The sequence below is a fragment of the Callithrix jacchus genome, chromosome 4, assembly GCF_049354715.1.
Source record: "Callithrix jacchus isolate 240 chromosome 4, calJac240_pri, whole genome shotgun sequence".
Classification (NCBI taxonomy): domain Eukaryota; kingdom Metazoa; phylum Chordata; class Mammalia; order Primates; family Cebidae; genus Callithrix; species Callithrix jacchus.
In genome coordinates, this window is record NC_133505.1 from 176,301,582 (window position 1) to 176,318,136 (window position 16,555).

Here is a 16,555-nt window from a genome sequence, read left to right on the forward strand (position 1 = left end):
AACCCAGGCTCTCTGCACACACCCCACAGCACCTCCGGGACCCCAGACCCCAGGCTCTCTGCACACACCCCACAGCACCTCCGGGACCCCCAGAACCCAGGCTCTCTGCACACACCCCACAGCACCTCTGGGACCCCCAGAATCCAGGCTCTCGGCACACACCCTACAGCACCTCCGGGACCCCCAGACCCCAGGCTCTCAGCAAACACCCTACAGCACCTCCGGGACCCCCAGACCCCAGGCTCTCTGCACACACCCCACAGCACCTCCAGGACCCCCAGAACCCAGGCTCTCTGCACACACCCCACAGCACCTCCAGGACCCCCAGAATCCAGGCTCTCTGCACACACCCCACAGCACCTCCGGGACCCCCAGACCCCAGGCTCTCGGCAAACACCCTACAGCACCTCTGGGACCCCCAGACCCCAGGCTCTCTGCACACACCCCACAGCACCTCCAGGACCCCCAGAATCCAGGCTCTCTGCACACACCCCACAGCACCTCCGGGACCCCCAGACCCCAGGCTCTCGGCAAACACCCTACAGCACCTCCGGGACCCCCAGACCCCAGGCTATCTGCACACACCCCACACCACCTCCGGGACCCCCAGACCCCAGGCTCTCTGCACACACCCCACAGCACCTCCGGGACCCCCAGACCCCAGGCTCTCTGCACACACCCCACAGCACCTCCGGGACCCCCAGACCCCAGGCTCTCTGCACACACCCCACAGCTTCACAGCCAAGAGTATGTCCCACATGCCCTGGCTGAAAGACAAAGTCAGGAGTGGTCAACTAAGTTTTCAAAAATATCTTTTTCAAATTATATCAACAGCAACTGTATCCAGGCTATGTGAAATGAACCTAAAATGTTCACCTAAAAAATGTTTTGAAAAAGATCAACATATTCAGGTTTTCAACAGTATGTAAGCTGACATGAAACAGGAGCACAAGGAGCGCGGGGGAAGCCACCAGAGGAGAAGGGCAGGGAGCGTCTCCACCGCCACAGGCAGCCTGTGTGGGATGTTTGTTCCCAGCCCTCTTCCCAGCTGGTTTTAAAGATCATGTCAGTGACCCTCACTTTCGCTGCACTCCAGAAGAATGCATGGAGCTCTGGGACATGTAGACCCAGCTCCTCTGCAGACCAGGGGGCCTGGGGCCATACTGAACCCACAGTGATGCTGACACCCACAGAAGGTGATTCTCAGCACTGAGGTGGATGAGTGTTTTTCAAATCACAGGAAAATACAAAGCGGCCTGAAGACAAAGACCTTTGTGCACATGCTCACATACAGGAATGTCTGAGAGCTGAATCTGAACTCCGTGGCTGTCTCACCTGGCCGTCGGCACACCCAGTGACCAGCTGCCGGCTTCCTGCATCAATGAATAAGCTGAGAAGAGGATATGCTGGTGAAAGAAACATCAGAAAATTTAGCTTTATAAGCGCCTGGTACCAATTAAGCCGAGAACTATCAGTTTTACTTATTTCTTTACACATATTTACTTACAGTATTTCTGTTAGTCAAGTTTCAACTATTCCAAAATAATTTCTTCAAAAAACAAAAGGTAAAAATGTTGGAAACCTCATGCGCACAAGGAAGCCTGGGGAAGTCAACCAAAAGGACACCCACAGAGTCTGCCACATGTTGGTCCCGAGGGTTCCCATCCCACTTGCCCAACAGGAGGCCCAGTGTGATTAAACCACCACCCAATCCTCAGCTGCTTTATAACCTAGAGGGAAGGCAGCACTGCTGTTCAGTCAACACTGCAGTTGGAGCAGAAGGATTCCTGAGACAGCCAGATATAATAAAACTATAAACTTGGTGATGAAAACAGCAATTAAATGAATATCTGGTTTTCCCGGAAAAAAATTATTTCCTAGGGTGTCATTTCATTTAAACTGTCAATAATTCAGGAAAATTAAATAAATGAATATTGAAAAATATTACATGTCCTAATTAAACTATAAATGAAATCTAAGATCAAGTGTATCATTGTTCTTGGCAACCAAATAGTAATTCCATATCATTAATTTCAGTAAAAAGATTCCAATATATTTCCAAGAAAAGTGCTTCACCTTGAGAAAGCAATGTATTCAAGTCATTAGAGTACCATAGTCTACACATGGATACACTGACCTCAGAAAGAATGTTCAGTCTTTGAGAGGCTATAACAATAACTCTAGCAGTATCTGTATATGCTTTAAGTGGCATTTTCTTTTTCTTTTTTTAACAGAAATTGATGCTTACTGAGAGAGTAAAAGAGATCACCTCAGCAGGACATGCTGTTGAGCCCACATGCCATGAGATAGCCTAGCATGTTATCATAGCACTTTTTTATTGCATTTTAGGTTTTGGGGTACATGTGAAGAACATGCAAGACTGTTGCATAGGTACACACGTGGCATTTTCATGTCACTTATCCCACGAAAGAACGGTATTCTTTTACTTCCCTACCCCTCTTCTTCCGGGAAGACAGAACGTGCACAAGAGGAACAAAGCGAAGGCGGGAAACCAGTGCCCTGAGGCGCCCGGGGGACACCACCGGGGCTGTACCGGAGAGGTGCTGGGGCATCGCAGGAGCTCCTCCGTCGCGCTCCACCGACACCTGCACCGTCAGTGCTGCATCGGTGTGGCCGTGCGTCAGTCTCATTTACCAACACAAAAGCCATCTGGGGAAGAACGCAACGACCCTGGCGGTCACGAGCTGCACGCATGCTCAGTGCTTGGCCCAGAGGCCGCTGTGTGGCACACTCCCACGCACATGGGATGAGCAGGGCAGTCCTGGCCCCATCAACACTGCTGATTCTTGGACTTGTTTCTACAGAGAGCAGAGGGCTCGCCTTCCCTGGGTACTCTGGCATTTTATCTTACAGCAAACGTGCTTTATTCTTTTCCAAAACAGAAAGGCCCAGACTCCAAGCACAAGTTTAATTTAGTTGAAAAACTTCAAGGGCATTGACTGTTAAATGAATCCTTGCCCTATGTGCACGGTCGTGAAGGGCTGTAAGTCTGAGATCCTCTCATTCAGATCCACCTGAATGTTACGGCTTCATCTTATGCCCTGAAATATGCTCTAGAATAAGTGGGTTATTTTCAGGAAACATGAGAGTTTTAAAGTTACCTGATAACACAGATGAACTGTATATTAACGATCCTGTACAATGGTCCCAGACCTTTGGATAAACATAGGATTCTTGAGAAGAACATTGCCATTATTGCAATAGGTTAAGCTAACAGTACTACCCAATATTAGATTAGTCAAAGTAAACAATGATCTAAAACAGAAAGCAATAAAATGAGCACAAAAGTAATAAAAATGTAGGAACACAATAAAAGATGTCAGAATCGAAAAGAAAAAAATCAGGTCACTTCCATAAATAACCCCTGATGGATTTGAAGACTTGGAAACAAAAATGAAACAAGGTTAGAAACAGCTCCCTTGGTCACTTGGTCAACATTGGCAAGATAGGGGCACCAAGCAGAAACTGTAGCAGTCTACACCCTGTCAGCTGCACACTCACGTGTCAGGCCCACACCCTGACCTCCAGGTATACAATTGCATGTCAGGTCTACACTGTCCAGGGCACACCCGCAGGTCAGGTCTGCACTGTCAGCTGTCAGGTGCACTCCTATGGGTCAGGTCTACACTATCAGGTGCACACCCGAGTGTCATGTCTACACTATCAGCTGTCAGGTGCACACCCGCGGGTCAGGTCTACACTGTCAGGTACACACCTGCAGGTCAGGTCTACACTGTCAGCTGTCAAGTGCACTCCCATGGGTCAGGTCCACACTGTCAGGTGCACACCCACGGGTCAGGTCTACACTGTCATGTGCACACCCGTGGGTCAGGTCTACACTGCCAGGTGCACACCCATGTGTCATGTCTACACTATCAGCTGTCAGGTGCACACCCACGGGTCAGGTCTACACTGTCATGTGCACACCCGTGGGTCAGGTCTACATGGTCAGGTGCACATCCACGTGTCAGGTCTACACTGTTAGGTGCACATCCACGTGTCAGGTCTACACTGTCAGGTGCACACCTGCAGTCAGGTCTACATGGTCAGGTGCACACCTGCGTGTCAGGTCCACACTGTCAGCTGTCAAGTGCACACCTGCATGTCAGATCTACAATGTCAAGTGCACACCCATGGGTCAGGTCTACACTGTCAACTGTCAAGTGCATACCCGTGTGTCAGGTCTACACTGTCAGGTGCACACCCACAGGTCAGGTCTACATGGTCAGGTGGACACCCGCGTGTCAGGTCTACACTGTCAGGTGCACACTTGCATGTCAGGCCCACATCCCGGCCGCCAGGTGCACACTCATGTCAACTGGATAAACACCGAATTTGCATTTCATTTTCTTCTAGATCCTCATTTTGTTCTGACTGAGACCTCTACCCTGGAACTGGCTCTTCTGCTCTGGGCCTGGGAAACGCCATGGAGAAGAATTCCTGCTTGGTCTCACTCGGGCCCTGGATTCCACTGTGGGAAAGCTGGGGCTGTTCGGTCAGGAATCCAAGCCCAGCCAACGGCCGGCAAACATCAGGACTTGGTGTTTATATGGCAACTGGGACAGCGTTTACCTTGCAGAAGTGGGGTAGAAACACCACCACTCAGGCAGCAGTGGCCATGAAGCATCAGGGCGTGGTGTTTATATGGAAATCAGGATGGCGGTGGCCTTGCAGAGTGGGGCAGAAACACTACCACTCAGGCGGCACTGGCCGTGAAGCAGCCGCACAGCCACCCTGTAACCACAGGTCTTTCCACAACGCGTGCCACGTGGGAACATGGTCCAGCGTCCATCGCTCACCTTAAAGCCTCTGTCCTCAGACACCGAGATGATGATGCCTGCTTGCCAGGGACAGAACTCCACCGCAGTCACTGGGCCCAGGTGGCCCTGCAGCTTGGCCAGAACAGCCTGAGTCTGAGAGAATGTGTGCAGAAGGTCAGGGATGGAACTTTGTGGTGGTGACTAACATCAGGACATTCTATGAATGTCACAGAACATGGCTGCTATTAAAATAAGGCCCATATTATTCCTCTTTTCAAGTTGGAACTCTGTACATAAAACAAGGGTGAAGACCCAGATGTCTCAGCCAAGAGGAAAGCTTCAGCCATAGGCACAGTCTTGGCAGTGTTAACAGACAGCACTGACCAGAGCTGACCCTGAGTGAATTAGGAAGTGGCATCTCTTCAGGACTCCTGTCTCCACACCATCTGCCCCATGCATCTACCCTGAGGCTCCCTGCCTGTACCTCAAAATGTACTGCCCTGTGTTCCCAACCCCTCAGCATCTGTTCTCCACCTGGGACTTCTTCCTAAAACAAGACAAGATGGTGTGGCAGTAGATGCTCATGCGTCATCCTTTCCTCCTGAAGTCCCTAAAACCTCCTACAGCCAAGACAGCACCCAAGAAGCCACTGTCACAAGCTGGAGACACAAAGGGCTTCGTGTTCAGATGGAAATCAGGCTTGAAGAGCAAGAACTCAGAGGAAACAAAGTCCTCCTTCGTGTTCCCTTAGATTCCCACTTCCTGATTTCTAACACTGCTTTCTAAAATTGCAAAGGGGACAGCTAACTATTCTAGCCACACACGAAGTACAAATCACACAGGCAGGGAGAGGTGACACATTTCCTTAAACTAATCCTGGTGATGAGATGGTTGCAAAAAGTCTGATTCTTGATAAAAAGAAAATTTTGATAAAAGATATACGCGAAAGTGCTATGCTCGGAAGAATGCCTGTAATCAGGGACTATCTGAGAAATAAAAGTTTTGCAGAATGCGTTTCCTTAAGTCATGCCTGACACCCAGATTCCATGGGGAGTTTTAGTATTTACATAAATATTACTACCTGACACCAGTGGTTTTCCAATTGCAAGATAAAGATATGATTTTATAAAAGTAAACTAAAATTTAAGATATAGCTTAAAAGAAAAAGGAGTACAGAGAAAAAGAAAAGAGAGGAGTTGGGCAGGGTCCCAGAACCCAGGTGGCCCCATCAGCTATACCCTTCTGTGAAATCCAGCTGTGAAGTTCAATCTTACCTCGATATCCAACGTGAGTATTTTGTTTCCAGCACACACGGCAATAACTTGATCATCCGGGCTCAACTGTAAACACAGCACCTTTCCCAAAAGTGAGCCCATGACAGTCCCTCGCGGGACCAACCCTAGAGTGAGTTTCACCATTAGTGCCCATTCACCAAATGCATTCAGCATTGCATTAATGCGAGAAAAGTACTAAGAATGTAATCCTCTATTCTAAAATTACTGAGAGAATTACAATGAGCTTTGATGTGTTTTTGATTCTTTAAGAATATCAAATATACCGAATATACAGAAGTGTGACAACCTGGGAAATGCAGCACTTCCCTGCAGAGAATCCCTCAGCATCAAAACAGGAAGATGCCTTTCTCTGGAGGCTGCAGTGAGAGTCATGCACATCGAACTGCATGTTTTGATGCTTCTCACCCACATCCAACCCCACGTGCACCCTCATGTCCAGGCTCAGCCAACATCAGTTGGAAGGAAGGCAGTAGGGAACGATCCAACCTAGGCCTCCAGGGACTAAGCAATGTCAGGATACCTACAAGCAGCCAGGAGGTTCCCAAGACCCAAACAACGTGTGCAGCAGCTGCAACCTGATACAAAGCCCATCCTCCAAACCCACAGAGATGAAGGAAAAAATGGCGGGCAAGGTTATCTGGTCCTGGTGTGCACCATGGACCTATCACCAGCAAAATACAGATATACTCCCCTCAGAGCCTGTGAGAGACACACAGCTCATGTCCCATAGCCACCAAGTCTAGAGAGAGATACACACTCAGGTCTCACAGCCACCAAGTCTAGAGAGAGACACGCTCAGGTCCCACAGCCACCAAGTCTAGAGAGACACACACGTGCTCATGTCCCACAGCCACCAAGTCTAGAGAGAGAGAGACACGCTCAGGACCCACAGTCACCAAGTCTAGAGAGAGACACGCTCAGGTCCCACAGCCACCAAGTCTAGAGAGAGACACGCTCAGGTCCCACAGCCACCAAGTCTAGAGAGACACACACATGCTCATATCCCATAGCCACCAAGTCTAGAGAGAGACACACGCTCAGGTCCCAGGGCCACCAAGTCTAGAGAGACACACACATGCTCATGTCTCACAGTCACCAAGTCTAGAGAGAGACACGCGCTCAGGTCCCAGAGCCACCAAGTCTAGAGAGACACAAATGTGCTCACGCCTCACAGCCACCAAGTCTAGAGAGAGATACGTGCTCATGTCCCACAGCCACCAAGTTCAGAGAAACACACACACATGTTCATGTCCCACAGCCACCAAGTCTAGAGAAAGACACGCACTCAGGTCCCACAGCCACCAAGTCTAGAGAGACACACATGTTCTCATGTCCCACAGCCACTCAGAGCCTAGAGAGACACACAGCTTGTGTCCCACAGCCTCCAAGTTCTAGAAGGAGACACACATGCTCGTGTCCCACAGCCACCAAGTCTAGAGAGACACACACGTGCTCATGTCCCAAGTCTCATAGCCACCAAGTCTAGAGAGAGAGACACATGTGCTATATTCCTATATAGACTACATAGATTTATAGTCACTTTGTATTTGTGTTTTAATGTAATCCTCTAACTTCTCTATATAATTATACAAAATTCAAATTCCTTAATGTGGTCCCCACCTAACTTTTTGACTTTCTCAGATAAGACTCTCCTAACATCAGCATGCTCCAAGAACACAGGCAGGTTCTCACTTTTCCTTTCCAGGGCCTTGGCAAAGTCAGGTCCATCTGCCAAAAGCATAGCCCCCTATCCCATCCCTTCTCATCCTCAGCCCACAGGCTACTCCCTGAGGTCCTGCTTCTCAAAGTGCTTCCATGCATGTGCGTGCTGCCCTGTCCTCATCTGCCTTCTCAGCTGCACATCCACAATTCATAGCCGCTCAGTCACTGGCTTCCACAGCAGGCGTCTGTCTGTCTCAAACTCTGAGCTGTGACTTCCACAGGATTTGGGACCAAGCCCTTCCTATTCACCACGGTGTTTGCAGCCTGAAATATTACAGGTGCTCAAGAAACCATGATGTGCAAGAACAGAATATTTCAACTTGCCTACATGTTTTCAGGTTGACACAAAATTGACAGTTTTTGAAATAAGAAGTGACATAAGATCAAAACCAGTGAGCCTATAAGATCAGCATAACACACAACAAAGGTCAGTGAGTCTGAACAGCCTGGTGTCCTCCCCATATAAAGCACCCTGCTTGCACGCCTGGTTTCAAGGTAAAGGGAATACAGAATTAACCTAAATCCCCCTGATGGATTGGTGTTACCCAAGGGAAACACCCCTTGGGTAGTACCAAGTATACTGAAGGATGAGTTATTCCGTTTGTAGGTTTTTAAAAGCATGTTTTAGATTTTCATTTACCTTGAAGTACTTTCTTTCTACATTCATCCAGGTTCCACATTATAACATAATCCAGCGATGCTGAGCAGATTAGAAGTGGATTCACTTTATTTCCAAAAGCCATAGCAGTAATTGGCTGATGGTGTCCTCTTAGGATTAGAAGCTGAGAAAGTTAACAAAAATAAAAAATAACACATACAATAGACAACATTTAAAAATGAAGAGTATAACAACATAACCTCAAACCTAACAAATTAAAATATTGAGTTTTTCAAATACATTTATTTTACATATTCATTGTTAATTCATTTGTTAAAATTCCTGCTATGTACTACTAAATTTTTCTCTCAAGTTAACCATTTCACTCCTATTCACTGCTATTCACTGTCACACACGCTAATAAAATGATACAGGTTACCTCGTTCTTCTATTTCTTTATTACTTATTAGTTAACCAAATATAGAACATGTCTCCAAGCACATCAGAATAGGTAACAGCTGAGCTGAAAATTGAGGAATAAGGAGAAGAATGGGGGATTCACAAGAGGAGGGGGACATTCAGGTCCCCGGAAAGACAAGGCATGGGTAAGAAACTGCCGGGATAAGCAAAGGAGTGAGAGGAGGCTGGAGAAAGGTGAGGTCCAGGTGTGGGGGCCTTGGCAATTACACTCTAGGGAATTAAAATCCAGCAAAAAACGTGCAGTCAGAATAATATAATGACCAATTTGTTTTCCAGGCACATAACATTGCTACAAGTATGGAGGAGACAAGTGCTGGGGGTACATTGGGCTAGAGAGACAGATGGGAACACATGAGAACACTCAAGGAAAATCCAATAAAGACCTGGACTAAGACCGTGACGATGGGGGCGGAGAGAAGGCAATGACTGAAGGCTCCAATGGATATGGAGGGATGGAGGGAAAAACAAAAGCAAAGTGAATCAGGGTTTGAGGTTAAAATCCTGGGGCAACGATGTCTCAAGAACAAAATCAAAGAGAAAATAGGATGGGGCTGGGCTAAATCATGGTCCATTTGGTTGATGGTAAGTTGAGATGCTGACAGGGTGATGTTAAATAGACAATAGGCAGTTTGATGTGAGAGATAGCACTAGAGAATTCCACTTCTAACAAAGGCTACATCACCTCATCTACACCAACCCTACTGATGAGGACAAAAACTGGACAAAGTTTGTAAAAATATATATGTATGTACATATACACACACACATATAAACACACACAGAGAGACACACATTTTGAAGATATCAGAAAGCAAACCAAGTCACTGAAGAATTATGATGACAAAATTATAGGGAAGAAAAAAACTGAGGGAAGTGACTCCACTATCTGGGGTCACTTGTCTCATAAAGACATCTACTAATGACATCTTCTGACAGTTCCAGTAAAGGCAGCTGAGAAGCTGAGATTCGAGGGGCTAAGGGCACAAACATGGTGGAATCAAATGAATCACCTTCTAGGGCACAAGAACTACTATATTGGGAGAAGGGCAAAGATTTCTGTCACCTTACCCTTAATGTTGAGAACTCTACAATTTTTTCCTGTAAAAAATATGAATGGATTTTAGTAAATGTCTACCTAGAATACAACCTACCAAGATAAGAGGGAAGGGCATGCTGCTAAAACCCCTAGGTTTGGAATGGGAACTCCAAGAAAGACAAAATCTAAGGAGTAAAGATAAACTGTAAATAAAACAGCCCTCACAAGAACTGACACCCAGCTATGAATTGTCCTAATACCTGACTGGCTTAGGGTAATCTGGGATTGCCAGTGCCCTAAGTATGACTGATTTGGAAGAATGTAAGATAATCCAGAGTATCAAATCAGCTATACTTTTTTTCATATACAAAGTCCAGTAATCTAAAAAATAACCAAGTATTCAAGGGACCATTTAGTCAAAAACAAAGAAAAATGCAGAATAGAGAAATGCCATAAGTCATCCAGATAGACTTGAAACCAAACTAAAACTGATCCAAATGTTAGAATTACTAGACAAGAACATTCAAACCATCATTAAGACTTTTTCCATATGTTCAAAAGTTAAGTAGAGGCATAGACGATGTTTAAAAGACCCAAACCTAACTTCTGGAGATGAAAACTAGAATTAGACACAATTTGAAAAAAAAAAACACTTAGTGGGATTAATAGCATATTAGATGTTGCAGAGGAAAAGACTGGTAAATTTAAAGACAAACCAATAGAAACTATGCAAAAATGAAAGAGAAAAGAAGTACATTAACAAACATGAAAGCATATCAGTGAGCTGTGGGAAACTTCATGTGACTTGACGTGTGTAAGCAGCGTCCACAATGTTTGGGAGGAAGGGAATGTTTGAAGAAATAATGGCTGAAAATTTTCCAAATTTGATGAAAACCATAAACCCACAGAACCTCAAAGATAAAATCTGGATGCCCCCTCCAAATCCCATGCTGAGATGTAATGCTGGTGTTGGAGGTAGGGCCTACTGGGAAGTGTTTGGGTCACAAGGCAGATCCCTCCTAGCTTGGTGCCATCCTCACCATAGTGAGTTCTCACAAGATCTTGTCATTTAAAAGGGTGTGTTACCACCCCCACTCCTTGCTCCTTTTGCTGTATGACATACGTATTTCTCCTTTGCCTTCTGCCATGATTGTAAGGTTCGTAAGGCCCTCACCAGAAGCCAAGTATTTGTTGGTGCCATGCTTGTTTCAACAAAAAGAGTCGAACTCTGTAAAATATTTTAAAAGATTTATTCTGAGCCAAATACGAGTGACTATGGCCCATGACACAGCCCTCAGGAGGTCCTGAGAACATATGTCCAAGGTAGTCAGGGTACAGCTTGGTTTTATGTACTTTAGGGAGGCATGAGACATCAATCGAATACACTTACGAAATACAGTGGTTTCTTTCAGAAAGGCAGGACAACTCAAAAGCTGGGGCTTCCAGTCTACAGGTAAATTTAAATATTTTCTGGTTGACAACGGATTGAGTTTATCTGAAAACCTGGAATCAAATAAAATGTTTAGGTTGAGATAAAGGATTGTGGACACCATGTTTTATTGTGCAGAAGAAGCTCTCAGATAGCAGACTTCAGGGAGAGCAGGCCGTAAAATTTTTCTTATTGGACTTAAAAGGGTGCCTGGCTCTTAGTCGATTATCTCCTAGATCTGGAAAGAAAGGAAGGAAAACAAAGGGGAAAGGGGATTCTCTATAGAATGTGGATTTTTCCCACAAGAGACTTTGCAAGACAATTTCAAGGTATGGCAAGGAAATATATTTTGGGGTTGAATACTTTTTCTTTGTCTCATAGTTATGCCAGAGTCAGACTGAAAAGTAAGTCATGATATATAAGTTCAAATAAAACCCATCTGATGAGAATTTGTGGTTTGTAGGGCATGACTCCCTAGACCCCTGAGGTAGGAACTTGGGCTAGATAAAAAATCAGAGTTTAGTCCTCACTTGTACAGCCTGCAGAACCATGAGCCAATTAATTCTCATTTCTTTATAAATTACCAGTCTCAGGTATTTCTTTATACCTGAGGACTAAACTCTGACCTTTTTCTTCTCTTGCCCAAATTCCTATCTAAGGGGCTTAAGGATTCACATCCTACAAACACCATAAAGTCTCATCAGAGGGGTTTTATTTAACCCTATATAACATGGCTCACTGTCCAATCTAACTGGGCCATAACATCACAGGACAGATAAAGAAGGGAATTAAAATATGTTAACTCCAATTATGTTTCTTTACCATATCTTGATGGGCCTGCAAAGCTGTCTCTTGGGGAAAAAAATCTACATTCTGTAGAGGATCCCCTTCCTTTTGTAGGCCTTTTTTCTGGAATCTTAGTGGATTCCAGAAAAGAATCCACTAAGACTCTGGCACTAATAAATATTTACAATCTATTCTCTCTGCAGCCTGCTACCTGGAGGCTTCTTATGTATACTGGGGACCTTGGTCTTCACAATCCCTTGTTTTAACCGAGACATTCCTTCTATTGAGTCTAGGCCTTTAGACAATAACTCTTTCAACCAACTGCAATTTCGAAAATTACTGAATCCACCTATGACCTTGAAGCCCCCATTTTGAATTGTCCCACCTTTCTGGACCTAACCAATATACATCTTACATGTATTGATTGATGTCTTACGTCTCCCTAATTGTATAAATCCAAGCTGTGGCCTGACTAGGCACATGTTCTAAGGACCTCTTGAGACTGTACTTCAGGCCACTGGTCACTTGTATTTGACTCAGAATAAATATCTTCAAATATTTTACAAAGTTTAACTCTCACCAACAGACCAATTCAAGAAAGGCCTAATACAGAAAATTGGTACCAAAGAGTGGGGCATTGCTATAAAGAATCCTAAAAATGCAGAAGTGGCTTTGGAACTGGTAACCAGCAGAAGTCGGAAGAGTTTGGAGGGCTCAGAAGACAAGCAGATGATAGAAAGTTTGGATCTTCTTAGAGACCAGTTAAATGGTTATGACCAAAACACAGATACTGATAAGGATAGTGAAGTCCGGGCTGAGGAAGTCTCAGATTGAACTGAATTTACTGGGAACTGGAGGAAAGGTCACTTTTGTTACGCCATAGCCAAGAGCTTGGCTACATTCTGTTCATGCCCTAGTGCTCTGTGGAAGCTTAAACCTGAGAGTGATGGCCTAGGGACCTGATGGAAGACATTTCTAAGCAGCAAAGCATTTAAGATGTCTCCTGGCTGCGTCTAACAATCTGCAATCATATATGGAAGCAAAGAAATGATGTAAAGTTGGAATTTATATTTAAAAGGGAAGCAGAAAATAAAACTTCAGAAAATTTGCAGCCCAGTCATGTGGCAAAAAGAAACAGTGTTTTTGTAGAGGAATTCAAGCAGGCAGTGGAGTAAGCATTTACTAAAGATATTTGTGTAACTGAAAAAAGAACCAAATGTTGATAGTCAAGACAATGAGAAAAAGGCCTCCAAGATATTCCAGAAATCTCAAAGGCAATCCCTCCCATTTCAGGCCCTGAAGCCTAGGAGGAAATAATGGTTTAGAGGGCTAGGACCTGCTACCCTACACAGCCTCAGGACACTGCTCCCCTCTCCAGCTTCGGCCTCAGCTCAGAGGACCCCCAGATACAGCTTGGGCTGTGGTTTCAGAGGGAGCAAGCCACAAACCTTTGTGGTTTCCATGTGGTATTAAGCCTCTGGGTGCACAGAATACAAGTATAAAGGAGGCTCAGCAGCCTCCAACTAGATTTCAGAGGATTTGTGAGGATGCCTGGGTGCCCAGGCAGAAGCCTGCTGCAGGAGTGGAGCCTTGACAAAGAGTTTCTACTAGGGTAGTGCCAAGGGGAAATGTATAGTTGGAGCCCCACACAGAGTCCCCACTGAGGCTCTGCCTACTAGAGATGTGAGAAGAGGGGCACCATCAATCAGATCCCAGAATGGCAGATATTCCAGCAACTTGCACCCTGCTCTTAGATTCAACAACCTGTGAGAGCAGCCACAAGGGCTGAATCCTGCAAAGCCACAGGGACAGACCTGCACCGGCCTTGGGAGTCCACCCCTTGCACCAGTGTGCCCTGGGTGTGGGAAGCAGAGTCAATGGAGATAATTTTGGAGCTTTATGATTTAATGACTGTCCTGCTGGGTTTCAGACTTGCACGGGGCCTATAGCCCCTCTCTTTTGGCCAATTTCTCCCTTTGGAAATGGGAATGTTTACCCAATGCCTATAATCCCCTTACATCTTGGGAGTAAATAAACTGTTTTTTATTTTACAGGCTCATAGGTAGAAGGAACTTGCCTTGTCTCAGATGAAACTTTGGACTTGGAACTTCTGACTGAGTTGATGCTGGAACAATTTAAGACTGAGGACTAAGCTCTTAGTGTTTTATCTTACCAAAATTCCTTTATAAGGGGTCTAGGGAGTGATGCGCTACAACCCATAAATTCTCATCAGATGGGTTTTATTTGACCCTGTATATCGTGACTTACTTTCCAGTCTGACTCTGGCATAACAAGGAAGAAAATCAAAATATTTTACCTCAAAATATATTTCCTTGCCATACCTTGAAATTGCCCTGCAAAGTCTCTTGTGGCAAAAAATTCACATTCTCTATAGAATCCCCTTTCCCCTTTGTTTTCCTTTCTTCCTTCCCAGATCCAGGAGATAATCAACTAAGAGCCAGGCGCCCTTTTAAGTCCAATAAGAAGCAACTTACTACCTGCTATGCCTGAAGTCTGCTATCTGAGAGCTTACTCTGCGCAGTAAAACTTGGTATCCACAATCCTATATCATAACCTGAACATTCCTTTCTATCAATCCCAGGCCTTTAGACAAACTCAACCAATTATCAACCAGAAAATGTTTAAATTTACCTATAGCCTAAAAGCCCCCACTTTGAATTGTCCCGCCTTTCTGAACAAAATCAATGTATTTCTTGTGTTTAATTGATGTCTCATGCCTCCCTGAAATATATAAAATGAAGCTGTGCCCTAACCACCTTGGGCACATGTTTTCAGGACCTCCTGAGGGCTGTGTCATGGGCCATGGTCACTCATATTTGACTCAGAATAAATATTTTTAAATATTTTACAGAGTTTAACCTTTTCATTGGCAAGACTTTGGGGGACTGTTGGAAAGACATGATTGTATTTTGCAATGTGTGAATGACATGAGATTTAGGGGACCAGAAGTGAAATGATATAGTTCGCATGTCCCCTACAAATCTCATGTGAGATGTAATTCCCAGTGTTGGAGGTAGGGCCTGGTGGGAGGTGCCTGGGTCATGCTGGTGAATTCCTCATGGCTTGATGCTTTCCTCACCATACTGAGTGCGTCTCATGAAATCTGGTCATCTGAAAGCATATGGCACCTCCTCCTGACCACCTGTTCCTGTTTTTACCCTGTGAAGTACCTGTTCCCCCTTCGCCTTCTGCAATCACTGTAAGGTTCCTCAGGTCCTAATCAAAAGCAAAGCAGATGTTGGTGCCATGCTTGTAGAGTCTGCAGAACCATGAGCCCATTAAATCTCTTTTCTTTATAAATTACCCAGTCTCAGGTATTTCTTTATAGCAATTCAAGAATGGCATAAGACACACAGAATGAGAAATATGAAGAAAAATACACCAAAATATAGCATGATCAAATTGTTCAAAATTGATAATATAGGAAGTTTTAAAGGCAGCCAGCAAAAATGAAATATTGTATGCATGGGAACGAAGATAAAGATAATAACCTAATTCTCATTGAAATGATAGACAGCAACATAAAAAACTGAAGAAAAATGTGTCAAACTAGAATTCTCTACACAATATAAATACCTTTTAAAAACAAGGCAAAATAAAAACTTTTTAAACACACAAATTCTGAAATAATTTATCACCATATTTGCACTAAAGCATATGTTAAGTAAAATACTTCAGGCAAAAGGAAAATACTACCAGACAGAAACATACATGTACACAAAAAAATGAAAAGCACCAAAAATACAATTACGTAGGCAAATGTGTAAGACATTTTTTCTTTCTTAAATTTAAAAGGCTTAAAATTTTAAAAAAAAGAAGATATTTTGCTTCTTGTTTAAATATCTTTAAAAGATCCCTGAATGTTTAACAAAAGTAATAATGGATTGTGAAGTTTGTAGCATAAGCAAAATGCAAGATAACAAAAACATAAAGATTGTGAGAGAGGAAATGAAAGATATACTATGCTAACATTAATGAAAATAGAAAGTAGCCAAGATTTCAGAGCAAGAAATGTTACCAGGGATCAAAACACAATGCCACTTAATAATAAAAGAAGTCAGTTCAAGAAGACATAAAAAATACTAAACACATATGTGCTTAATAACAACCTGTCAAAATACATAAGGCAAAAACTAATAGAATATAAATAGGTAAGTTCACAATTAGAGTCACAGATTTCAATATGCCTCTTTCAATAACTGCCTGAACAACTGGACATGAAATCATCAAGAATATAGAACACCCAAAGAACACTATTTGCCACCTTAACCTAACTGACATTTATAAAACAAAAGACACAAACACAAATATACCTAATAGTGTTATTTGTAATAGTCAAAAACTAAAAATAACCTAGATTTCCACCAACAGAAGGATGCATAAAGTATAGGGTATCCATACAATAAA

At 44.1% G+C, this 16,555-nt stretch overlaps 1 protein-coding gene across 9 annotated transcripts in view; it reads right to left on the bottom strand.

The window, feature by feature from the left end:
* The window catches only part of WDR27 (WD repeat domain 27), a 304,525-nt gene that overhangs the window by 245,444 nt on the left and 42,526 nt on the right, over window positions 1-16,555 (bottom strand). For all 9 annotated transcript variants that reach the window (XM_078370488.1, XM_078370485.1, XM_078370484.1 and 6 more), the window contains exons 3-7: window positions 8,439-8,580; window positions 6,056-6,180; window positions 4,821-4,934; window positions 3,123-3,174; window positions 1,336-1,406 (exon numbers count right to left, since the gene is read on the bottom strand). In XM_078370488.1, coding sequence (XP_078226614.1) covers window positions 1,336-1,406; window positions 3,123-3,174; window positions 4,821-4,934; window positions 6,056-6,180; window positions 8,439-8,580 — 504 coding nt within the window. The remainder of the gene's footprint in view (window positions 1-1,335; window positions 1,407-3,122; window positions 3,175-4,820; window positions 4,935-6,055; window positions 6,181-8,438; window positions 8,581-16,555) is intronic.